The following is a 26,258-nucleotide window of genomic DNA, read 5'->3' as shown; positions in this document are numbered from 1 at the left end:
TGGGCGTCACAGGATGAACAAGTTTGAAAGACGTGTTGATGGCGTGATTTGTGAAGGGCCTTTGTAAACATGTCCATAGGTTGGTCGACAGAAGGAACAAAGCAAACTTGATGACTTCATTCAAATTTGAATAAATCCACAATTTGAACATCAAATTCAAAATGAGTACCAAAAACAAAAAACAAAAAAACAAATAGCTAAAACAATTTACATTTCACTGAGACATGAAAATTCCTACAGGTTCAGCCTTGAAGTTGAATTTAGTTGGACAAAAAACAAGTAAAATAATACTAGTAAACTAGACAAACTAAGGGAACTGGAATGAGCCCCCAATTTGATTAGTGCCTGATGGGGGGCTGATAGCCACCCAAAGGAGAGAAATGGTGATTGCCATAAGACCAGACCACACAAACACAATGGTGGGTGTCTTCCCTCTTCTTCCCATGAGCCCTTTGGCAAACGGATACAAATGAGCCAACACCCAGAAACTGAAGAACACACCTCCAAGCAACCGGCTCCACTGCGGTATCACGCTGTATATCGTTCGACAAGTTGCAACTGCAATTGCAATCAAGTTTGTCATCATGATGGTGATGGGTGGTATCATCAGAGACGTCCATTTGAAGATGTAGAGATCAACAAACTCATCATCTGCATCGTCACCACCAGATTTCGATGTCAAAGTGAAGGAAATCTCTATTCCTGCTATCACCTTCAGAAGGCCTTGCAGCACAGCAGCTAGATGAGCACTTGTGCCTCCAATCAACCAAAACTGCTCGTTCCTCCACCACTCTTCCAGTGCAATGCCAGACCACTTGATCTCCAGCACGGCGAGAAGAATGAGGGTGATTGTGATGCCCAGGAGGTATGCCAGGAAGGTTATGTTGAGGGACTGAACAATGAACTGACCCGAAAAGAGGGAGAGCGCGGGAAGGAAGCAGTAAACAATGAGGAAAAAGGAAGTGAAAGGGTACATTCCCACATTCAGGTAAGCGATCCTCTGCAGAATTTTCATCCTTGAGCTGGCCAGAAGAGCATTGTTGCGAGAAAAGAAAATCTCAACAGAGCCAGTAGCCCATCGGAGCACCTGATGCAGCCGGTCAGTAAGATTGATGGGGGCAGTCCCTCTGAAAGCATCCCTCTTTGTAACACAATAAACAGATCTCCATCCACGGTTGTGCATCCTGTAACCTGTCACCACATCTTCAGTTACTGATCCATAAATCCACCCAATTCTCTGGCCCCATTCAGTCTTATCCTCATACCAGCATGAGATGACACTGATTGCCTCTGCAACCGTTGATGCATCAAGAAGCTCCCGAGGGAGAGTGAGAGCGCCCGGGGGCCGTCCATGTTTCATGGATGGATGATCAGCAATGGGCCGACCTTGGAATTCTGCCACTCGAATTGAGTCAACAAGGAAGCTTGAGTTTCCAAACTTTTTAGGAACAAGAGCAAGATTTATTTCTTCATCATCACCAAACTCTCCAACTTCAATTGATTGGCAGTCTTGGGAGGCAACTTCAGGGGCAGAAGCAACTGAAGAAGAAGATTTCCTTGTGCGACGACGGGCAGAGAAACCACTGCAGCAACAGCAACCATTACGACACTTTTTCACCCGAGGAGGATCAAAGCCATAAAGGGCAGTGCGGCGAAAGAGGCATCCAGTTCCTACATACACTGGACCCTGAAGGCCATCAAGCGCACGCATGTTGACATCAAAGAAAACAGTGTTGTGGTTGGCATAGCGATCAGAAGGGTCAATTCCTTCAAACCTCTGAGGAAACTGCACATAACAAATGCGATCACCACCACGGTCCATCATGAAGCACATACCTTCTCTCAGTGCTTGGGAGTTGTAGACGTAATGGTCACAGTCAAGGTTGAGAATGAAGGGGCCATTGGACATGACTGCTGAGGCGCGAACCAGAGCATTCATGGCACCAGCTTTCTTGTTGTGATCATAGCCAGGCCGCTTTTCGCGAGAAACATAAACGAGCATGGGGAGACGAATATCAACCTCACTTAGGTCCAAGGAACTTGAATCCATTGATGTTCCTCTAAGTGGTTCATCACTAGGAGGTTTCAACATCACCTGCATATGAACATATGACACAAATTAGCTTTTTAGCCAAACAAATCGGCACGTTTAATTAATTTGAAGTGACATCTTGTGACTACATTAGTGAAATTTTACAAGACAAATGGAACTCATATGTACCTGCATGATACTGGCATGATCACCCCTAGAATGCTCAGGCACAGAAACTGTCCAAGTGCCAGGCCAATGGGTTCCATCAGCCATCCAAGTAGCTTTCGGGATCTTTATCTTTTCTACTGCTTCATCATTTCCAATCTCTCTCCCAAGTTTCATAGCCTTCATCTCGTCCCGAGCATTATAGGCATCAGAACGTCTTCGAATTGAATCAGGAAGGCCATTAATCCTAACCTTAAATTCATCATACTCACGCTTCAACCGTCTGCGGTCCTTGACAAAATCTGGCCTTACTTTATTCTTATAAGGATCTCTCTTCAGATTGAAGTACGATTCTGGATTTCGTGGCTCAATAGCATGCTTCCGGCAAAATGGCACCCACAAATTGGCAAAACTAGCAGCTTCTGCCATGGCCTCAAAGGTCAAAAGTGCACCTCCATCATCAGAAACATAGCAAGAAAGCTTCTCAACAGGGTAGTCAGCCGCAAGGATTGATAGAATGGTGTTTGCAGTGACAAGAGGTGGTTCCTTCTCTGGATCTGCTGTTGATACAAAAATATCTATGCCTGGAAGATCAGATTTTCCAGTAGGATTGCTGGGATTAGGTGATTCAAACTTCTCCTTTAGAACATCAAGATTAGTAATGCGATTGATGGGACAGAGCTTTGGAAGCTGATCAAGTAGCCAGGAGAAGGCGAACCAGATTTCACAAACGACAGACATAGCCCACAACCACACTGCATCCTCATTAGGGTTTCTGATTCTCCATTGCAAAAATAGTCCAAGGACAACCATTCGAACTAATATTAGGATCCTGCAAGAATACACCCACCCACCAAAAAGATGTAATTAAGCTTGCAATTAACTTCTTCAAGCAAATAATGGACAATACTGTATAAACAACTCTAACTAGCTTATATGGAATTACTTCTGCAGCATCAAAATTAACAATATGGAAGAGAAAGCTGAAAGAGTGCAACCAAAAAAGGATTGGTTAACTTTCAAGCTGAATTCAAACCAAAAAGGAAATTCTTCAAAGCTGATAGCAATGAAGTTACTAATTAGAAGAGTAGTAATGAACTCCGAGGTATATTTTTGAAGCTTAAACTATGTAATGTACTTGGACATTAGTGGACAACTTTGTTATGAATTTCAGAGTTCAAGAACTACGTAACACAGCACATCTTAGACTAGCACAATGCATTTCATAATTTCGACACAGTGAAAAGAAAAAGATAGAAGATAAAAACAGTGCAGGTAGAAATAAACACTGAGGTAACATTCAAAAACAAAGAGAATGGCAAAGCCCTACCTAACCAAAAAAAATGGGAAGACATTATTAACAGATCAGAGGAAAACAGAGAGCACCAAATGAGGAAAAGAGTTTTACCGATAAGGACTCAGAATTGCAGCAGAGATATTCAGTTTGCGCGTAAGTGGCCTCCATTGCTTGTCATGAAAGACTTTAGGATCACCGCCAATCCCCTCCTGGCTCCCATCGACATCAACCTTTGGCCATATAGCATTTCCATATCCATAACTACCCTTTGTCTCGAACAACCATTTGGTATGATCAAACTCACTGCTCTGACGCCCCATCACTGCTGTTGACTTCATCAACGACAACCTCCTCTCCATCTTCGAAGTGAATGGCACCTGCAGATGCTGCCCATTATTCCCAGCATACTCACTCACATCCAGCTCCTTATAAGGTTCTTTGCAGCCAGGACAAATATGATCACCTGTTCTTATAGCGTCCCTATAACAATCCAAACAGATCTTGTAATCACACTCGCACGGGACTATGTCTACTCCCCTCTCATCAGTGACTACCTTAGCATCACAACCGGGCACAGCGCAATTCGACCCTTTCGCGCCGGTCATCTGGGGATGGCTAGTTACGGACTCAATCACCTTTTCCTTCAAATGAGCTCGGGTAATGCAATTATAACCGCCGGTAAACAAAGAACTGGAAGCATACTGGTCCTCAACTCTCTGAGAAGTGGACCACTCCATGGACATTCCCATGGGCTGATTATCAGGTGTAGAGGGTATGTGGACAGTGTAGGTTGCAAATTCAACACCCCCAATGTCACTGTCAAGGTCATTGCTAGTTTGGGTAACATGGTGAACCCTAGCCCTAGGAGATCCACCTGAGAAATTGACTGGAGACTCAGAACCCATAAAGCTTAGCACCTTCTAGCACCAGAATCTGAAATTCGAAACACAAGAAGCAAAAGAGCCACATGCTCCCTCTATAAAAAATTGAATGAAGAAGTTCCAAGCTGCTTAGCATAAGACTCGAAATCTAGTACAAAGACAAAAAGCAATCCCTCTCTTTTCTCTCTGCAATTTTTATGTTTGATTTCGCTCAGAAAGCTGAGACTTAAAATAGAAGAAACATCGAAAAGTACACTTAATTATTCGGATTACGCAACTAGTTTCTTCACTCAGTACCCGAAGCAAAACAAGACTGCTAGCAAAAGAAACACAATATTTTTTGTTTTTTGAAACTTCAACAGATGGTATGCAAAATAAAACAGCAGCCAAAATGAATAAACGAATAAGTGATGAACACTTCTCACCTTAAGAATCAAAACACCAGCTCAAATCTCGTTCACAGAAGAAACCCTTCAGGCCCCCCAAAAAAAAAAACAGTTTGATTTCTTACAGAGTGCGAAGAAGCTGCAGGTTGATGACGTGGAAAACCTAAGAATGAAGAAATGGGTACGCGTTGTTTTTTGAGTTTGGATTAAGACTGTGTGCTGATTTGCAATCCAAATTATGAGGCACAGGCATTGTGGGTTTTGAGTTAACTTGGCGGACTTTTCTCTGCTCGTTTTCTGTTGGTCCCTTATAAAAGAATTTGTTTTGAATTTTTGTCGCTGTCTTTGTTACCGTTGAAAAGGTTTTAATTTTGAATTATTTGACCGTTGCAAAACGAGACCGTTGTGGAAGTACTGTCTTCTCTTTACCACCAATAAAAAGGATAAGGAGATATCGACCCAAATAATTAAGGATAAGGAGATAATTTTTATTCTTTTTCGTTTTTAATACAAGCAATGAGAGGAATGGAGTTTCTTTTTCGTTTCTACCATGGTGATTAGAGTTCGAATCTAAAATCTTTGGTTCGTCAAAATTTAATATCAATAATCTAATGACTTTAAATACTACACATCAAAGTTAACATAAAGTTTAGTTTTATTCATTTATTTTTTCTAAATTGACGATATCCCATGTTATCTCTATATCTCTTTGTCTCTCTCTCTCTCTCGCTCCCTCTTTTTCATTAGACTAGACCCGATTTATTTTATTTTGTATTTTTATACTTGGGGTGAGATGGGATGGGATAACCAAATCATCTTTTGCTTTTTCTTTTTAAAATGGCCTTTCGTAATAAAAATGCTAGCCCTTTTTCTTTCTTGTTTTTTAAGAGACCCACTTTTTTTTTATTTAAAATGAGGTTTATCAAATGTGTCCTTGAATTTTTTTTTAAATCCACATTTTAGTTCTCAACTTTTAAATTAATCAATGTGATCTTTAATTTTTTGGTTCATACATCAATTTGGTCCTTACTATAACATTATGACAAAATTTTCATGAAATTTGGTGACATATGATCGTCATCACATGACCAACTTTAAAGGAAAGTTTTATTAAAATAGCTTCTTTTAGTCCTAAAATTCATGGTTTTGCTAAAAAATGTCATCTTCTCTCCATTTAGGATTTCACATTTCAGTCTATTTAAACTTATTGTGGGTGTTGTACGGTATACCAAACACGACAGAGAACCTTGCATCAACAACCAAACCAACAAGTGCCGACATTTTTTTGTTCAAAATTTGTAAATTATTGCAAATCTTATTACTTTTTACTTATCTTGGGCAGAATAATTTCGTACCATTTCGAAGGCTACTTTGTAGCAGCGTAACTCTCACATTTTTAAAAATGTTTATGCTCTCCATATACTTTTGTGTGACACAATTGAGAAACATATCATGAACCAAAATAGCCACTAATAAAAGTGGTGGGTTTTCGAGGGCGAAAGTAAGCTACTCACCAACTATTTGTTTCTTTTTGCTGCTGTATCTCTCCGATCTCTGGACCAAATGCCAAAAAGGGGTCTTCTTGAAACCCTTCAAGCAAGTTATTGCTTCCATTGACAAAGAGAAAATTGTGTGAATGCATTGTTTGATTTTATATTTTTGGAGTCCAATTTGAATTGAGAGATGGCATGAAAAAGAATTAAAAATTAACTGTTTGCTTATAATCAGTGTCGTTTTCATTGACATAATCAATTTGCATTGCATTCTTCACATTCAAAGCTCCAACCGCATGGTGTCGCAATATTTTATATTTTTTCAAATATTTTTTTTTCACAAAGTAATAAATGCATCTTCCATTAAGAGGGTAATTATTAATTAACATTATATATACTAATTATAGGATTGACATCATAATTAATGTCTTCTTTTATTAGAAAATTAGATATTAACCCAAAACTGCAAGCACTCATAGGGAAAAACTCATGGGTTTTTAGGATCAATGTAGACCCATTTTTTGGGTTTTTATCAAAATTTTCATTAATTATCATATTAATAATCAAGTTTGACTTTTCTCAATGCCCGTATTACCCCTAATAATATCTAATTTTATTTATTATTTACCAAAACAAAACTTTCTTTATTTGCTTTGAAATATACTAACATAATAACCATTTATAACACACACATACACACATTTATCTCTCTAAACTCTCCCTTATGCAAATCCAAATCTTCTTAAGATCTCAACAATGGTAGGTTCTCCTTCTTCTCTTATTATTTTTTTTTAAAAAAATTTTTAATACTTTTTATTTGTTTACCTTGTATGTAGGAGCAATTTATGTTTCTTTTAGATTTCCTTATATGTGTGTTTATGATCTTTCACACAATCTGAAATACGTAAAGACATACCTGGTACCATCTTTCTTAAGTACACTACCTCTAAACTCATTCAACCGCAACAGCAACAATCCCAGCAAGAACAGGAACGACTTAAGACTTATGCTCTCTCTTAGAATCTGTTTAAGATCTCTCTTTATGATGAGATTAGGGTTAGAGAACGTGTCTAATGAGAGCAGGGCCTTAACCTTATATAAGGCTAGGTTAAGTCGTCTCTACTCATCACCGATGGCTGACTTGACTAATCTTCCAAGCCCACCAAAATGGTTCACGCAAAAAAAAGAAATAAATAGGACCCCTTTGACAGGACCCGACCCAAATTCCGCTTTAGAATTCGAGCCGAACCTTGTGCGTGTCCGACACCTGGCGGATGTCGGGCACGAATGACCTAATTGCCCTTCTATACAAAGCATGATAAAATAACAAGGTTGACTTCTACCGAAAAATCGACAGTCTCCCTTGTAACTGGGTCAATACCAAAATATTTACACATGCCAAACAAATATATATATATATATATACAACCAACTGCCAGCATACGTATATATACATTCCAACAGTTAAATTCTAATTCTAGGGCAAAATATTAGAGTGACTATTAAGAATTTACAAAGGAGTCAATCTTTTTACAAAACAAAAGTCCTACATCAAAAAGGAAAGCGCGGAAGGTGGAAAACGGCCCAGTGGTGGATTTCTGTGCACGCCTACTGCCTAGGGGTGCAAAACATTAAAAAGGATGAGTGAACCCAAAAACAAAGTTTAGAAAATAGCATTCGAACATACTAACCCCACTGTAAAAATAGTTATACAAACTAAATTATTCGCTTTATTTCTGAAATCAATGCACTCATATAATTATACATGTACATAAGCCAATCATACTAATGGTCAACATTAATTTCTTAAGGCATTGAAAACAGTTTAAAACTACCACCTAGGTGTACCCTTTATTTCCCTCAATTCCTTATATCCGTAAATTCCTTGTATCATCATGGGTGACACGTACTCGCAGGTCTCAGTGACACAAGGTCAATCCGAGCCGCAACTAGCAGGATTTAGGGGACCGTAGTCAGCCTGATCCGCATTACTCGCTCCACACGAGTTCGGGTACCATAGAACCCGTGGGGCAACTGTCAAGCATGCTGACTAAACCAAAGGCAACCAATACAATCCGAAGGCAACATTTAATCTGAAGGCAACTTATTTACTGAAGGCAACATTTGTATATCTGGGTACAAGGTGGTTTAGGAAAATATAAAGTTTCTGAAGAAAATCTGCTAAATAACTGAATTCATGTTAACTCTAAAACTCTTCTACCATTTATCTGAAAATCTGAGAATTAACTAGAATTTCTTTTCCTATATCTTTTAAAGGGTATTCCACTCGGCAGCATGCAAAATAAAATATTCAAAAGCATAGAACAGCTTATAACACTAATCTTTGAATAAAATTTATTCAAGATCAAATACTGTGACTGAAACTGAACTTCTTAAATTCATTTATAAAAACAAAGAGTCCACTCACTGGTAGTCCATGCTCGCTGGACCTCTTGAAGGTCTATCATGCGAGTCAACTAGCACCCGGGTGCCTGATTCAATGACCATAATATTCTATTAATACAATATAGTATTAATTTAAAAACCCTGAACCCGGCTCCTAGAAGTACATGCATCAGATTAAAGTTGTTCCTATGGCTATAATAGCTTGCCTTCCACTTGGACTAGTTTAGTAGTATCTTGGGACTCAAAAAGCGCTAAAGTCCCAAAAAGTCAACCCGGGACCCCACAGGTACATGACCTCGCAATTATGATCCGGAAGCCTCTAGAAGTTCCAATATACTTAGGACACATGTTCTGAGGGTTTGGTCTCGATCGGACGGTCGGATTGATCACGATCGTACAATCGTACAATCGCACGATTACTAAACCCTAGCCCTAGGGTTTGCGATTTCGGAGTATCCGAGACTCCGATTCATGATCCGTCGAATTCTAAACGATTCTGAAATTTTCTAGAGTAACATATCTGAAAAATATTACGATCCAACGGCTCAACCATATTGAACCCGAAAATCGCACAATATGCAAAATCTGTTTGAGGCTCAAACGGTATCCAAATTGAGATCCGCGAATTCCTATGCGCTCGTGACAACTTAAGGATCTCATCGTGACACAGTGCCACTTCACTACCCTCACCCACAAGCCGCCACACGCGCAGGCAGCACTGGGTGCCCAAAGCGATTTCATATCGTTGAAAAATCTCAAAATCACGGCTCCAAATTCCTACCCTAGGTATAACACTCTATTTGGAGCCACTTTTGTTCTTGGACCTACCCCAAAAACTGACCGGAAGTGGCCGGAATCGAGATCCCAAAATCGACCGAATTTCAATTCGAAAATTGAGCTATCTACGTTCAAAATCGATGCAATCCTACCCAACCATCAGCTAGAGCATGGAAAATAGGTAGAAATCCATACCTTACTCGTCAAATTTGGAGGAGAAGTGAGGGAAAACGAGCGGTTTGAATTTTTGGAAAAATCGGCGCGATTTCTGCAGATTACGGCGACACTGGCAGCAGTTTGGAGCGGCCGAGGACTGGGACTTGTAGAGGATGATGAGCTGGTTCTTTTGGGACCGGTACCGATGAAGATGGCGATCGGACATGGTGGTGGCGAAGAGAAAACCGATCAGCTGTTTAAGGGGGAGGGTGTTGTTCGCGACGAGAGAGAGAGAGAGAGAGAGAGAGAGAGAGAGAGAGAGAGAGAGAAGTGAGGTTTTTAAATTCTGACTTTTCAAATTACCATTTTGCCCTCGGAGTATTTTAATCGTATTTCCTTCGTTAAAGCTCCGATTCGACCCCACTTCTTGTCTATGGACTCATTTCGTTGTGCTCTACGCAATGGTGTGTGTGGAATTGTCAAATTCCTTCTCGGTCAAAAAGTCAACTTTTCTTTAATAAATTATTCCAAGGGTAAAATTATCTTTTTCTTTTAATAAATTACTAATTAAATATTAATTTAGGTTTGGGTTATTACACCTTAATAGGCTTCAAAACCTTTCCTTATTTCACATAGTTATGGGCCTTAATGTATAACTTAATTTAAACTCTTATCAAAACCTTATATAACTTAGTATCTAGTGCACCGATCTAACTAGGAAACATAACATTCTCCCACTAGATCAAGCACTGGAGCACTAAGCTTCTGTATTCCAAAAGGTTTGATAATCTTTACTGGCCATGAGTTTGAAACGTTTAAGTCCTTCCCTTCAAGCTATAGTGAAAAGCGATTAGACAAAACAAACTATAGACAAGCACTGCTCTCTTTATTAAAAATAGGTCATCTATAGTCACATAATGCAATCTCAAAACACATGAAGCACCTACCAATGCGAACCTTAATATGTATTGATCCGTAATGTGAATCTTTATATTTTTCAGTACATGTACCCCTTTACGACTTAGCAAGAGTCAATCCGCAATGTTATTAAAACAATGGTATCTCAAAAGAGACCATAAACTCACATGCATAAACGAAATTGCATAATAAGTTTAAACAGCTAAATAGTCAAAATGGTAGAATTTATTCAATAATAAATAAAACTGTCAACCAAATTAACATCCTTAAATGCAAATCCCTCAATCCAGAAAACAACTAAATAAACATACCAGTAAAATATCAGAATGAAAACAAGACTTCCATTAGATTGCAACATCAAAGCTAGGAAATAATCTCATGCTCTCAAAATGTCTCAAAAAAGCTTCTAAAGGAAAAAAAAAAACTTTGTGAACGGATCTGCAATCATATCTTGAGTTCTGATATGATCAAACCTGACTTGTTTGTCCCCCTACTTTCTCCCTCACTATTGAATATTTTCTATCAATATGCTGAAGTCCAGACGACATCTTGTTGTTCATGCAGTGAAAAATAGCTGCAGTGTTGTCATTATATATCTGTATTGGTCTGGAAATCGAGTCCACCACCTTAATGTCTTTAATAAAATTCCTTAGCCATACTGCATGAGAAGTGCCTTCATAGCAAGCTATGTATTTTGAAAACATGATTGAACTCGAAACACTATATTGTTTAGCACTCTTCTAAGCAACAGCTGCTCCTACCATCTTGAAAAGAAAACCTGAAGTAGAGATATAATCATCCTCTGCTTTTCCAAGATTCGCATCGGCATAACCAACAAGCTCTAAATTCTATGTACGTCTGTAAATCAATATAAAAGCCTTTGTTCTCTATAGGTACCTCAGAATCTTCTTTTCAGCTATCCAATGTAGCATTCCCAAATTTTACTGAAATCACCCCATCGTGCTAGTGCACAAGGCAAGGTCTAGCCTTGTACACACTTGTGCGTATATGATGCTTCCACGGCTTGTTCCTCATCTCATCCTCTTCTTCTTTATTTTTGGGGCAATGCTCCTTCTTTAAATCTCCTTTAGCTAATAGAACTTTCTATTTAGAACACATACTTATGTCAAAACGCTTGAGTATGCTTTCAATGTATGTTTTCTGTGACAGGCTTAGGAGGCCTCGAGCTTGGTGTCTCTGAATTTCAATGCCAAACACAAAAGTAGCTTCTCCCTAATTCTTCATCTCAAAATTGTTTGAAAGTAGCTCCTTAGTGTCTTTAAGTAAATTGTGATCATTTGTAGCCAAAAATATATTTCGACATACAACACTAAAAAAATAAATTGGGTCACACACTTCTTTAGATAAATGCATTGATCGGTTATGTTATCTTCAAAACCATAAGATGAAACAGTTTGATGGAATTTGAAATACCACCTTATGCTTGCTGCTTCACGTTATAGAATGCCTTGTTAAGTTTGTAAATCATATGCTCTTTTCTCTCCTTTGCAAACCCTTCAGGTTGTCTCATAAAATTTTCTTCTTCGAGTTCACCATTTAGAAAAGCAGTTTTTACATCCATTTAATGTAAAAGGAGGTCATAATGCGCCACCAAAGCCATAATGATTCGGAAAGAATCTTTGGTGAAAACTGGAGAAAAGGTCTCAGTGTAGTCAATTCCTTCCCTTTGGGTGAATCCTTTTGCTACCAATCTAGCCTTAAATCTTTCGATTCTTCCATATTTATCCTTCTTTGTTTTAAATACCCATTTCGAGCCTACCAATTTCTGGCTCTTCTGGGGTTTAACTAATTCTCATACTTGATTATTCTTCATGCTTTCGAGTTCATTAAACATTGCTTCCCTCCATTTGTCTGCATTCTGACTCTTCATAGCTTCTTTAAAACTTGTTGGATAAGCCTAATCTCCAATGTCAAAATCTGCTTCCTGTAAGTATACATAATCTGAAATTGCTATGGATCTTCTTGTTCTATCAGATCTCCTTAACGGTATTAGTTCGGGTGAATTTTCTTAGTGTGGGTTTTCTGCAGTTTGTTCTTCTTGTTGGTCAATTGGTTCTTCGAACTGTGGAGGCTCCAATTGATCACTCGGTGGGGCTACTGGGGATCAATATTGTAGATTCTGGTTCAGCATTCTCAATCACATCCACATCCCCTTCTTTTTCAAAAATAAAATCTTCATTCCCAGTAGCATTCTCCTCATACTCTATAAACTTTGCACAATCAGTCTCAAAAATTCGGGTACCATAATTTAGACAGTAAAACCTAAAACCCTTTGACCTCGCGGGATAACCTATAAAATGACAGCTAATCATTTTAAGATCGAGCTTCTTCTCTTGAGGGTTATAGATTCTAGCTTCAGCCTTACAACCTCATACATGAATATGTCGTAGGCTAGGCTTTCTGGTAGTCCAAATTTCGAAAGGTGTCTTAGGTACGGACTTACTAGGCACTCTATTAAGTATGTAGTTTGCTGTTTTGATCACTTCTCTCCATAGACTCTTAGGCAAATCAGTTTTGGAAATCATGCTACAAACCATATCCTTCAAAGTTTGATTTCTTCTCTCAGCCACACGATTCTGTTGTGGAGTTCCTGGTGTTGTGTACTGAGCATCTATTCCATTATCTTGTATATACCTAGCAAAAGATCCAACACGTCGTCCTTCTTCATCAAAACGTCCATAATATTCACCCCCTGTGTCTGACCTCACAATCTTGATCTTCTCAAGTTGCCTTTCTACTTCAGTTTGAAAAATCTTGAACATTTCAAAAGCTTGAAAATTTTCTACTATGAGATATAGGTAACCAAAACGAGAATGGTCATCTATAATGGTGATGAAATAGCGATTTCCATCAATTGTTTGATGGAGAATGGTCCACAAATATCTGTGTGGATGATTTCTAAAAGATCACTACTGCGAGTTGCTCCTTTCTTCTTAGTCTTAGTGAGTTTTCCATTAACACATTCAATACAAATTTCGTCATCATCGAAAGTCAGTGATGGCAAGATTTGTTCCTTAATAAGAATTTTCATTCTTTCTTTTGAAATGTGCCCTAAACGTTTATGCCATAACCTAGTGGATGTTCCTTCAATTCTAATCCTTTTCTCACTCGATTCAGCCATTAAAACTTCACAATCTTTATTGTAATTGAGACCATATAATCCATTTGAGAGAAAACTAGCAACAAGAACATTTGAATTCTGAGATAATGCAAAGCCATCTTTATTGAATTGAAAAACAAAACCAAGTCTTGATAATCTTGAAACAAAAATCAAATTCCTCTTTATTACGGGTACTAAAACTACATCATCCAACTCTAAAATAAATCCTAAATCCAATTTCAGGTGTACTACTCCAATGGCTTCTACATTTGCTTACTCTTCATTCCCCACGAACACTTTAACTTCATGCCTTCTTGGTTCCCTCCTTCTTATAAATTCCTGCACATTATGAGCTATATGAATCGAGGTACCCATATCTAACCACCAAGAATTAGAAGGAACATCCACTAAATTAGACTCAAAATTCACTAGGACCAATTCTTTTTTACCTTTGTTCTTGTTCTTTTTCTCGAACCACTTCTTGTAATTGTTGTAGTTCTTCATGTGACCTTCCTTCTGGCAAAAATAGCACTTGAATTCAGTGGTAAGGGGTCATGCCAAGAGGGTTGTTCTTTTGAGATTGACTCTGCTTCTTTACTCCTTATTTTGCAGCACCCTTATTCTTATACTTCCTGGCAGTGACCACATTAACCACACCACCACAATCTTTTGTCCTATTCTCCTCAAGAATAACAATTGTAATCAGGTCATCCATTGTCCAATCTACTCATAAGGTAGGGAATCCAGCGCAGTATGCACTAGATAATTTGGATCAATAAATACTTTCCACCTGCTCATTTTGGCAGCAATATCCACGAGTCCCATGAGATGTTCTCTTACGATGCCTCCTTCATACTTCGTATTAACCAGCCTAGACATAAATTCTTCATTTCAGCCTTGTCAGATTCCTTAAATTTCCTTTCGATGGATTCCATAAACTGCTTGGCACTTTTTGTTTCTAGAACTCCACCAAAAACAACTTATGTAATAGTCTTCTTCATAGCCAACAGACAAACCTTATTCGCCATCCTTCAAGCCTCATGCACCCTTTTAACTTTAGCAGGGGAATTCGCAACGGGTCTGGTTGGCTCATCTTGGGTGATAGCATAATTGATATCACTCATGCCTAGTGCAACTTCAAAGATCGAACTTCCATTGTTTGAAATTTGATCAAGTGAGAGTTTCAATTTGCGAGTATTGATTGAGGGAGTGTTCAAAGCTGTAAGGATTTGCAAAAGAAAGCATAATTACTTTCCAACAAACCGATTATCAATTTGTTAAGAGAAAACAGATTTTTCATTTAACTTTATTCACAAAATTAACAAATATGCAAGCTTCCTTAAATAAGTATCACACCTTTGTGGCAAGAGATTACTTATGGCTTACATAAATTACGAGTTATCTTGTGCCATCATAAACAAATTACATGATAGATTCTATTTGTAGAAGAAACTAATCAAGCAATTTAGGTATGATGCAATTTTGGTTGTTTATTTAGGGTTTGAGTATTTAGGTTTGGTTTTGTTATGAACAATTTTTTGATTCTCATAACAAAGACAAACAACTATCTAGCTCAGAAAATAACCAAACAAACACAGTTCAAGAGAGAAAATCCTAAATTGCAATGAATAGTAAATTCTGCCGTGAACAGTATTTTTGGGAGTTTAAGTGTCTGTTTTTGACGCAAAATGCCTTTTTGAATAGATAATGACCTAATTAACACAACACATTGCTTTGCTATGACATATAGGCATTTTTAGGGTTTTAAGGTCATCTAGTAAGTCAAAAACGTGTTTAAAGTTTTGAAGATATGAAAAATCAAATTAAAACATGCTTTTCCAGATTCTTTAATATTCTTGATATTTTAAAAAACATGTTTAATCCATCTTCAAATTTTAAACATAACCAAAAACTCATCATGGCATAAACAGATAAGAAATCATAATAGGCATGCTTGAAAACGATTTTAGTGTGTGCGAATAACCATATGCTCTAATACCAACTGTTAGATTTCTTTATATGGGTGTTCATGATGTTTCACACAATTTGGAATACGTAAAGACATACCTGATGCCATCTTTCTTGAGTACACGACCTCCGAACTCATTCAACAGCAGCAGCAACAATCCCAGTAAGAACATGAACGACTCAAGACTTCTACTCTCTCTCAGAATCTGCTTTAGCTCTCTCTTTATGATGAGATTAGGGTTAGAGAACGTGTTTGATGAGAGTAGGGACTTAAGCTTATATAGGGCTAGGTCAAGTCTTCTCTACTCGTCACCGAGGGCCGACTTTACTAATCTTCCAGGCCCACCAAAATGGTTCATGCAAAAAAAAGAAATAAATAGGACCCCTTAATAGGCTTCAAAAACTTTCCTTATTCCACAAAGTTTTGGGGCCTCAAGGTATAACTTAATTTAAACTCTTATCAAAACATGATATAACTTAGTATCTAATACACCGATATAACTAGAAAACACAATAGTTTCTTCTCTTTTTTCTATTATGTACATAGGTAAAACAGGTTTATGTTAACTACCTCTCAAATAGGTTCGAGAGTCGAAGTAATCTACCTAACAAAGAAGGATACAATTTGTGAGTTTTCTCTAGGTATATAAATTTTAGTCTACATATAAATAGGGCAATACAATTTTATATTTCTGCTCATGCATATTTTCGTCATGTAAACACATGTTCTTCATTTTGACCTTTTGATAAGGTAGATTAATGTATCTTATGTGGATTATGACACGACCCGACCCAATTTCCACTTTGGAATTCGAGCCAAGTCCTGTGCGTGTCCGACACCTGGCAATATCAGGCACAAATGACCTTTTTACCCTTCTTGTCTCAAATTCTTTTTAACTTCCCTTAGACTTCTGCCGAAATTTCGGCAGAGTCTCCCCTATATTTTGACTAATCCCAAAAATTTCCACCTGTTAAACAACCCATAAATTCACACCAACTGCCAGAATATTCCAAATAACAGATATCCACTCCAGTTTTCCAACTTCAACTATATATATCATAGCATTTTTCTAAGTTTCAGGGTTTCAACTACAAAACTTTACCTTACGTGGCGATGCGGAAGCTTTGAATGGCCCGATGGTGGATCCCGCTTATTTCTGTGGCCTAGGGGCGAAAAACAGGTTGAAAATGTGAGTGGACCAAACATAAGATTTATGAAAACAGTTAAAAATCATAATAACCCCCATAGTAAAAATAACTTGATAAGTAAGGCTAAAGTTCACCTGTGTTTAATATAAGGTATTCATCCGAATATATATATAATCGTATGCATGTAGCTTCGTAAAACTAAACAATTATATGAAGATATAAAATGCGCAAATATCAAAGAAACTGGTTTGAAATAGCTGAAAACCATAACTGAATAAAAGAGCTTAAAATCCTTGGAAAATACCACCTATTTGTACCCCTGTCATATCCGTCAATTCCCCTGGCAGGTCTCGGGCGCCACGCAGTCTACCCGAGCCGCAAACTGGCAGAATCAAGGGACTATGATCAGCCTGATCTGCCGGCAGATTCCTCGAGGACACCAAGTCAGCTCGAGTCGCTCTGGCAAGATGCAGGGGACCGTAGTCAGCCTGATCCGCAATCCTGGTAGGTCTCGGGGACACAGAGTCAGCCGAGCCGCAATCCTGGCAGGTCTCGGGACACCAAGTCCGCCGAGCCGCAAATCCTGGCACTCACGGTCCGAGCGTCCCCGAAACTCGTGAGGCAAAGGCAAGTGCACTGACGTAACTGAAATCAGACTGGATGTCCGTAGACATCGGTCCGACTATGGGTAATCACCAAAGATAAATGGGTACACGGTGGTTTAATTAGGAAATCTGATAACTTTCTAAAATCTGAATAATTAACTGTATCCTCAATTCTGTTGCTATTCTGTTACATAAAAACTCAAGGTATGCTACTAAATATAACCTTCATCATATAGATACTCAAAATATTTAATAGTATAAAACATGCTCAAAGACTTGCAAAATACTTATTCAAGATCAAATAATGAAATTCGCTTATATAAACTTATTTATAAAAACTTGTTTATATAAAATCAAGATAAAAATCCTTTGTATAAATTCATTTGTATAACTCATTTATATAACTTATTTATATAAAACATTTATGGAAGAAAGTCCACTCACAGATGGTCCGAGCTAATTTGACCCTTCAAAGGTTCCTCCTGCAGGTCGACTGGACCTCTGATGCCTGATTATCCATGAATAATAAATCAATAAACTGCTGAATAAAAGAATTAAATTAAACACCCTGCCCCGGCTCCTAGAAATACGTGCACTCAAAACCAAGTTACTCCTGAGCCCACATTAGCTTTTTAGATAGTTAGAACGGTCTTAAGAGACCCGAAGCCTTACTAAGCGATAAACTGCCAGATCGGCCGATCCGGGACCCCGTGGGTCCACGATCTCCGATGGCCAATCTGGACTCCCCTGAAGGTTCCTTACAGAGGAGGAACCATGTTCTGTGAGTTTGGTCCGAAACGGACGGTCGGATTAGCCAAAATTGCGTTATCGCTTAAAATCCAAACCCTAGCCCCAGGGTTCGCGATTCCGGAGTATCCGGGACTCCGGTTAGTAATCCGTCGAATCCTACACGATCCCGATATCGTGTAGACCGACATATCCGAGATTCAGCGCGATCCGACGATTTAACGACACTGCACCCACGGATCGCGCGATATGGAAAATCCGTTCGGGGTTCAAACGGACTCCGAATCGAGATCCGCGAAATCCCACACGCTCGTGACGACACAAGGGTCACAAAACTGCACAGAATTACATCACTACCCTCGCCCACGCGCTCCAGCACGCGCGGGCAGCTTTGGGTGTCCAAAGCGATTTCGGGTGGCCGAAAAATCTCAAAACCAAGACTCCAAACTCCTACCCTAGGTAAAACACCCCATTTGGAGTCACTTTTGTTCTTGGACAACCACCAAAAAGTGACCGGAAATGGTAGTTTCGAGCGGCCGAAGTTCTGGCCAGATTTCAATTCGAAAATCGAACCCCTTAGAGCTAAAATCGATCGAAGCCCATATACCCATCAGCTAGAGCACGAAAAATAGCTGAGAAACCATACCTTACTCGATCGATTTGGTGGAGAAACGAAGGAGAATTTCGAGCTGGAAGTTTGGGTAGCTTCGGACGAACCTCCGTCGGAAAACACGATTTTCCGGCCAGCTCAGGACGGCCCCGGGGTGGAGGTTGGTCAGGTTGCGACGGCGACACGGAGGCGGACCCGATGGTACCCACGGCAGAGATCGACTCGGCCTGTGGTGGCCGGGCCGTCGCTTGGAAGGCGAAGGGTCGCACGACCCAAATCGCGCGGAAGGAGAGAGAGAGGAGAGAGAGAAAACTGACGGGGGAGAAGAGAGAGCTATAAAAATCTGACTTTTGACCAAATTACCATTTTGCCCTTCACGGTTTTTAGACCATAACTTCTTCGTTACAGCTCCGATTCGGGTCTACTCCGTGTCTACGAACTCATTTCGCCGCGCTCTACGCAATGGCGCAAGCGGAATTCCCAAATTCTTTCTCGATTAAAAAGTCAAATTTTCCCCCATTAAAATATGCGAGGGCAAATTGGTCTTTTTGCTAAAAGATATTTTCCTTACTTTTTAGATATTTTCTTTCTTTTTAGATATTTTGTTTTGGGTTCTTACAGATTATACTTACAATACCAATTTTTTTGATTTGGTCTATATGAGTTATGATTTTTTTAGCCATAAATTTTTAAAATTCAAATTCAAAATTTAAGAGTGATAATGCTTTAAACCAAGGAATTTTATTTATTTTCATTATTTACCTTCAAGGGCAAAATAGTCATGAAAAATAAATAATAAATAATAAATACAAATTGGGCCGCAATTCATAATTCAAATATGTGGGTCTTATACCCAACATTTTCATCCGAAATTGGGTTTGTATTGAAAAGCCCCTTTTTTCATAAGATTCATCATCAATTTTTTCTTCCTTTTGATATAATTTATATGGGCAAATCTTCTACTAAACACAACAACATGTTGGTTCAAATTCAAATTGTATTTAAATGTAGTTTTGGGATAATAGATTAATGATTAATAAAACATCAATTAATATAATACATATTAATCATACCTTAAATATTGGGTGCTGATTTTTCCACTTCCTTTTTGTCTACTTACAATTCCATTTATTTTTATTTATTTATTATAACATACAAGGGAGTGTAAGTAGACAAAAGAGGAGTGGGAAAATCAGCCCCCAAATTTATAGAAAATTATGGGCGAGCTAGGCTAGGTTGGGTCACAATGGGCTCAAATGGATCGAGCTTTGGGCTGGGCTTGGGTCTTAGCTCATGCCTTGCCCATTAAAAAATCAAGTTGGGTCGACCCATCTAAAGCTACGAGGTGGCTCGGGCCATATGATGAATTTATTATTACTAACATGGAGTGAGAGTAGAAAGTAGGGGTGGGCACGGTTCGGTTTGGACCGGTTTTTGCCTCAAATTAGAACCGATCCGATACTATTCATGCGGTTTGGTTCGGTTCGGTTTTAATTAAAAAAATTCAAAAACTGTCCGGTTCGGTTTGAACCGGTTTCGGTCCGGTTCCGGTTCCGGTTCGGTTTTGAACCGGATTATAAAAATTATTTTTTAAATTGTTTTGTAATACAATTCTCAACTGAAATATTATTTTTTTACTTGAAAATTAACAAATTATTCAATTTCATATAAAAAATAAATATTAAAGTGAGAAAAGAGAGATATTTTGACATTGAACTTGGATAAATATTAGGTTTTTTTTTAGTGAAATTAAAAATATAGCATTAAATATAAATATATATTGAAATTATATATTTTTTTAGTTTCACCGGTTCGGTTCGGCCCGGTTCGATTTTTGAAGACATGGAACCGGATGCGAATTCGGTCCAAACCGGTCCGGTTCGGTTTTTGACCGGTTTTTGACTTTTTGGTCAACTCGGTTTTTTTCCGGTTTGGTTCGGTGTGGTTCAGCTCGGATTTCCGGTTTGCCGGTTTGAGTGCCCACCCCTAGTAGAAAGAGAGCATTTGAAGATTTTTACTAGTAAGTTGGATTAAAGTATAATTTCTTTTGTAAAAGGATATTCTATTAATCACGCTAGTTTGCATTTCAATTCTTAACAATTTAGTAAAAAAATCTAGTGGAATCATTATTTTATTCTAATTTCAGACACTTAGTAAACATTTTAATGGGAATGCCTTAGAGTGACTCATGCTCACTCTTATTCATGTTCGCTCCAATATTTTAAGTTAGTAAATATGTCATAAAGAGCAACTTATGTCCAAACTAAGCCAGTTACACTCTTATCAATGTTGGCATTTAATAATGATGTGGCATTATATCACTACTCCTTGTTACGTGGTCATCAATATGACGTGAGAAAATAGTTATAAGCATATGAGCCACACGAATTTCTTCAAATTAAGAGAGAAATGTATATGCAATGTGGGCAACTACTCTTATCAGTGTTGGCAACTAAGGATGGTATGGCATTATGTCATTGGTTCTTGTTAGATAGAGGTGTCAAATCGGCTGGCCCGACCGACTTAGAGTTGGTTCATTTAATAAACGGGTCGTGTCCAGGCCGCTCACTTAGGAAAATAATCAATCTTGACCCGAGCCTATGGCCCTAGCCTAAGGGCCATGCTTATGCCGGGCCACTAAACAGGTCGATATGGGCCCACACCAAATTTGACTTATATATTGCTTTTTTTTTCTTTTTTTTTTCTTTTTTGTTGATATTTTTTACAATTGTGTATATACTAATAAGATTTATTATTTGTTTTTAAAAAAAAGTCAATAACTTTATTTACAGTACATTTAAATAGAAAATGGCTAGATTATTGTTTGAGTTTTAAAAATTGAACTTAAAAAACAAAATTATTATTTTATATGTAAATAAAACATTAAATTTTAATATATAATATTAGAGAAAAGAAATAGACTTGAATTCAACATATAAATATTATAATATTATGTATGATTTTTCTCTAAAACAAGTATAATTTAATAAATAGACTTTAAACAGGCTGGCCTAACCCATTGGATATAATTACCTTGTCCCGACATTGCCCAAAACTATAGGCCATTTCATGCCGGGCCTTACTTAAGCCTGCCGACTCGGTCCATTTGACACCTCTATTGTTAGAGCATCCTCAATAGCCTCTTCAACAGCTTTGGAATGCTAAAATAAGTGAGTCACATCAACAAAAACTCCCTCTAATAGACTTGTCAAACTCAGTCACCAAAGCTGCAATCCATGTCTCTCTCTTCAAGTCTGACATGTTGACCTTGGCTCTTCAAAACATTTAATTTTTCTTTGGAAGAACAAAACCTACATTGAAAATGATAAAAACCTACACTTTTTCTTTTCAAATAATAAATACATAGACTTTCTTCACATATTTTTGTATTTTTCCTTCTTCTTTTTTCATAATATTGCGTTAATTGAATTGAGAGACTGTTGTGACACAAATTATTAAAGTAGCAAATAAACCTTTCCAAATTGCTACATAAGTCAACAAATTTTAATTTGAAGAATTTAATTTGCTACTAATGTTGGACACACGAGCCTTATAATTTCTTTAGATAACGAGAAAAACTTACCTTTAACATGGGTAATTACTCTTGTCAAGGTTGGCAATTGATAATTACATGGCTTTATGCCATTGGTCCTTGTTACGTGTTCGTCTATTTCACTTGACACAATAGTTATAAGTACACGAGTCTCACAATTTTTTTCCAAATTACGAGAGTGTATCACGTGAAGAAAGACACAGTGTCTATGACAAGACTGTATGTCATTGGTCCTTATTACATGGTCGTCTATTTTACAAGACACAACAGTTACGAGTATTACGATTTTTTTTCCAAATTACGAGAATGTATCACGTGAAGAAAGACAGAGTGTCTATGACAATACTTTATGTCATTGGTCCTTATTACGTGGTCGTCTATTTCACAAGACACAACAGTTACGAATCGCATGATTTTTTTTCTAAATTACGAGAGTGTATCCAATGAAGAAAGAAACGGAGTGTATGACATGGATTTATGTTATTGGTCCTTGTTACGTGGTCATATATTTAACATGACACAATAGTTTTAGGCACATAAGTTGTACAATATTTTCAAATTAAGAGAGAGTGTATCACGTGAAAAGAGAGATAGAGACATAGATTATATATACACCCAAACCCACGAAAGTTATTTTCTCAGATTAGGCACGACACACTCTTCGCATCACTCTGTCTCTGGAGTCTAGACTCTGGAGCTGGACTGTTGGAGTTCATCTTGCAAGGCGCCTCCTCTGCTCCGCCAATATCTTTTGTTTCTTGTAAGCTCATTGGCATCAGGTACATCCTTCTTTATTGTTTATTCTTTTATTAATGTTTTAATTTTGCCGGATGGGTTCATGGCTGATATTGGTCTTACTATTGATCGCGTTCATGGCAGCAATCCCAACTTCGGATGTTTTGATTTATGTTTTTTTATTTTTTATTTTGTTTCGTTGAATGGATTCATGCTCCCCAAAATGTGGGTTTATACCATTTTTTTCAAATGATTCTAATGTTCATTTTCATTAATTATGTTGAATGTATTAAAAATTCGGTGTTTCAGAATTTTTATCTTTCTTTCATTATTTATGAATTGGGTATGACAGAAGATTATGAAGAATGTTGATTTTTGTACAGAAGTTTATTAAGAATGTTGATTTTCTACAGAAGTTTATTGAGAATGTTGATTTTCTGCAGAAGTTTATTAAGAATGTTGATTATCTGCAGAATTTTATTAAGAATGTTGATTTTCTATGGGTTGTCATTCAGATTTCCTACAAAAGTCTTACAGCCTTGCTCTAGGTTTATCAAGTTTTCTATTTATAATCTGAGATTTCGGGGCATTTATGTCCCTTACTAGGTATCAGATACTTCTATTTGAAGTGTTTTTTTAACTTTATGGTCCCTCAAGAGAAAGGGTTGTTGTCCAGGATGAGTTCAAGAAGAGGTGGTGGAAATTCCAAAGGGAAGGAAGTTCGTGAAGTCAATAGCCCGAAGGTTAAGCAGTTGAGCCATGGTGTAGCAGACATTAGCCTGGACTCGGCACAAGACGATGGAGAGTGGGCGGTAATTTCCAGAAAATCCAAGAACAGAGCTGGTAGCAGTGCTGCAAAACTAGTCCAATTGGGTCCTCAAAATTCTAATTATAAGGCGTGGGCACCGGCACATGATGCTCAGAAGCCAAGTATGCGAAATGGAACTGGTGGTTCACAAACTGCTAATTCTCAAAAACCAGCTGGAGGAAGAAATGCAAGGCAGCAGCCTAACAGTACTGGTGGTTTTGGAAGCAACTTTGTGGCCCGGCAACATTTGATTCCCCCTCCCCTGGACCATGGATGGAATTGGCAATCTAGAGCTGGTAAAAAAGACAACAATGTGGCTGCTGCTCTCGCTGATGATAATGATGATGACAACTCTGATCATATGAGCGACACTGACGAATATGATGACGAGCTATTCAGTGATGAGTTTGACTCGGATTCAAGTGAAAAGAGCCATGGCACTAGGAAGCAAAATAGATGGTTCAAGAAATTCTTTGAAAATTTGGATGGTTTAAGTGGAGGTGAGATTGGTAATCCTGATAGACAGTGGCACTGTCCTGCATGCAAAGGTGGTCGTGGTGCCATTGACTGGTACCAAGGCGTGCAGCCCCTGAAGAGACATGCCGAAACAAAAGGATCAAATAGGGTGAAGCTCCACAGAGAATTTGCAAAACTTTTGGATGTGGAGTTGCAGATGAGAGGAGTTATGATTCAATCTGTGGCTGCAGGTGAAGTATTTGGTAAATGGGTAGGTTTAAAATATGAGGAAAAGGATTCCAAAATTGTCTGGCCTCCGATGGTTGTCATCACGAATACTAGACTTGAAAAGGATGAAAGTGGAAAGTGGATTGGTATGGGAACCGAGGAGCTTGCTGAATACTTCGGATCTTATCCTTATTTGAAGACTCGACACTCATATGGTCCGCAGGGACACTGTGGGATGAGCATTTTGATTTTTGAGGCCTCGGCAATAGGCCATTTTGAGGCTGAGCTGCTGCACAAGAATTTTGCAGTGCAAGGATTAGGCAGGGATACTTGGGATTGTGGTCCTATCTTGTTTCGTGCAGGTGGTATTCGACAGCTTTACGGTTACATGGCAGTGAAACGAGACTTGGATATATTCAACCAGCATACCGAGGAGAAATCTAAGCTGAAATTTGAGCTGAGATCTTACCAAGAGGTGGTCCTACACCCAATGAGGCAAATGAGTGCGGACAGCCAACAGGTTATTTGGTTGAAGGACAAACTTCCTATAGAACAGAGGCTTAGAAAAGATGCTGAACAGACTAATGAGATACTTCGTGACAAGCTCGAGAAGGTGCAGGAGGAAAATCGCATTTTAAAGCGGAGGATAAAAATGCAGCTTGAGGAGAACAAGGAAGAGATGGATCTGCAAGAAGAATTTTACAAAGATATAATGTCTCGTACCCGAGATTGAAGATTTTATTCAAGTTCATTGCATTTACTTTCTATTTTGCTTTATTAGAACTCACAGTTTTTTCCCCCTTTCTGTTAAAACCATAAACATATCTTAATATTGGTATTTACTTTTGAAATGTTTATAAGGTTGCTGGATATTTTTATGCTATTTTGTTTTGTTTTGTGACATGGGTTTTTGCCTTGGTTACTAAGCATTCTATGGCTTCTTTACTTTTCTATATCTCTCGAAGCCAAATTATTAGATTGCTTGAGTCATGATTTCATTTGCAATTGGGATTGGGTGCTTTGCTTGCTGCCCAAGTCTCCACGAAAATTAAAAGAAAGACTTAAGGTGCTCATGGTAGAGCTGCAACTTCTCTGTCATTGCTGGCTGGAGTTCTGTTAGAAAACAGTGGAAAACAGAGAGAACAGAGGATTTTGCTTTTCAATGGGATTGCTGCTGCCAGTTCAAAACTTGTATAGGATTTTTCGTATTAGAATCTAAATGTAAGTAGGTAATTGAAAGTTACTAACTTTAAGACTGAATGAATTTGACTTTCATTTTCAAAATATTCTTTTTAATCTTAAAATTAGGGAAATGGAAACCTTTATCCAAATCCTCACTATTCCTCATTTGGGAATAGGAAACAAAAACATATGCAAAGGTTTCATTTTTAACCGTTGACCACATAGATTTGTGCTCCATGAAAATGAAATGTTTAAAGTGGGTAATCAATTATCGATATGGTCAGTAATGATCTATCAACTTCAACAATCCCACCCAAATCAGTTGACCACATAGATTTCAATGACGCTATTTTTCATCACCACTCTTGGTAGCGAGCATTACCACCATATTAATTATGTGGATAAATTACTCAAATGGTCCTTAAATTTGTACTCGATTTACATTTTGTTCCCTCAATTAAATTATTTGTTCAAATGGTCAATTAACTATATATTAATCGTTCCATTGGTCTTATCGTTACATTATGTCAATGTTGCTGTTAAATATGAGAGCAAATTGGTCATTTCGTACGTTAAAAATAAATA

General features: G+C 38.0%; 2 protein-coding genes across 3 annotated transcripts; one reads left to right on the top strand and one right to left on the bottom strand.

The window, feature by feature from the left end:
* Positions 1 to 98: 98 nt before the first annotated feature.
* On the bottom strand, positions 99 to 5,038 carry LOC117627756 (cellulose synthase-like protein D3). Its single transcript, XM_034359987.1, has 4 exons — positions 4,801 to 5,038; positions 3,606 to 4,427; positions 2,222 to 3,029; positions 99 to 2,095 (listed from the first exon to the last, which is right to left on the bottom strand). The coding sequence occupies exons 2-4, from the start codon at positions 4,397 to 4,399 to the stop codon at positions 308 to 310; spliced, it is 3,390 nt and encodes a 1,129-aa protein (XP_034215878.1). The 5' UTR covers positions 4,400 to 4,427; positions 4,801 to 5,038; the 3' UTR covers positions 99 to 307.
* Positions 5,039 to 22,833: 17,795 nt separating this feature from the next.
* LOC117628339 (protein SUPPRESSOR OF GENE SILENCING 3-like) lies at positions 22,834 to 25,392 on the top strand. Of its 2 annotated transcripts, none has more exons than XM_034360759.1 (2): positions 22,834 to 23,043; positions 23,657 to 25,392. In XM_034360759.1, the coding sequence occupies exon 2, from the start codon at positions 23,677 to 23,679 to the stop codon at positions 25,222 to 25,224; it is 1,548 nt and encodes a 515-aa protein (XP_034216650.1). In that variant the 5' UTR covers positions 22,834 to 23,043; positions 23,657 to 23,676; the 3' UTR covers positions 25,225 to 25,392. The 2 variants fall into 2 exon arrangements, with proteins under 2 accessions (XP_034216650.1, XP_034216651.1); XM_034360760.1 differs by having other exon boundaries at positions 22,922 to 23,043; positions 23,676 to 25,392.
* Positions 25,393 to 26,258: the final 866 nt, after the last annotated feature.

Source organism: Prunus dulcis, chromosome 5 (genome assembly GCF_902201215.1).
Source record: "Prunus dulcis chromosome 5, ALMONDv2, whole genome shotgun sequence".
Classification (NCBI taxonomy): Eukaryota; Viridiplantae; Streptophyta; class Magnoliopsida; order Rosales; family Rosaceae; genus Prunus; species Prunus dulcis.
This window is presented reverse-complemented; position numbering and strand designations above follow the sequence as displayed.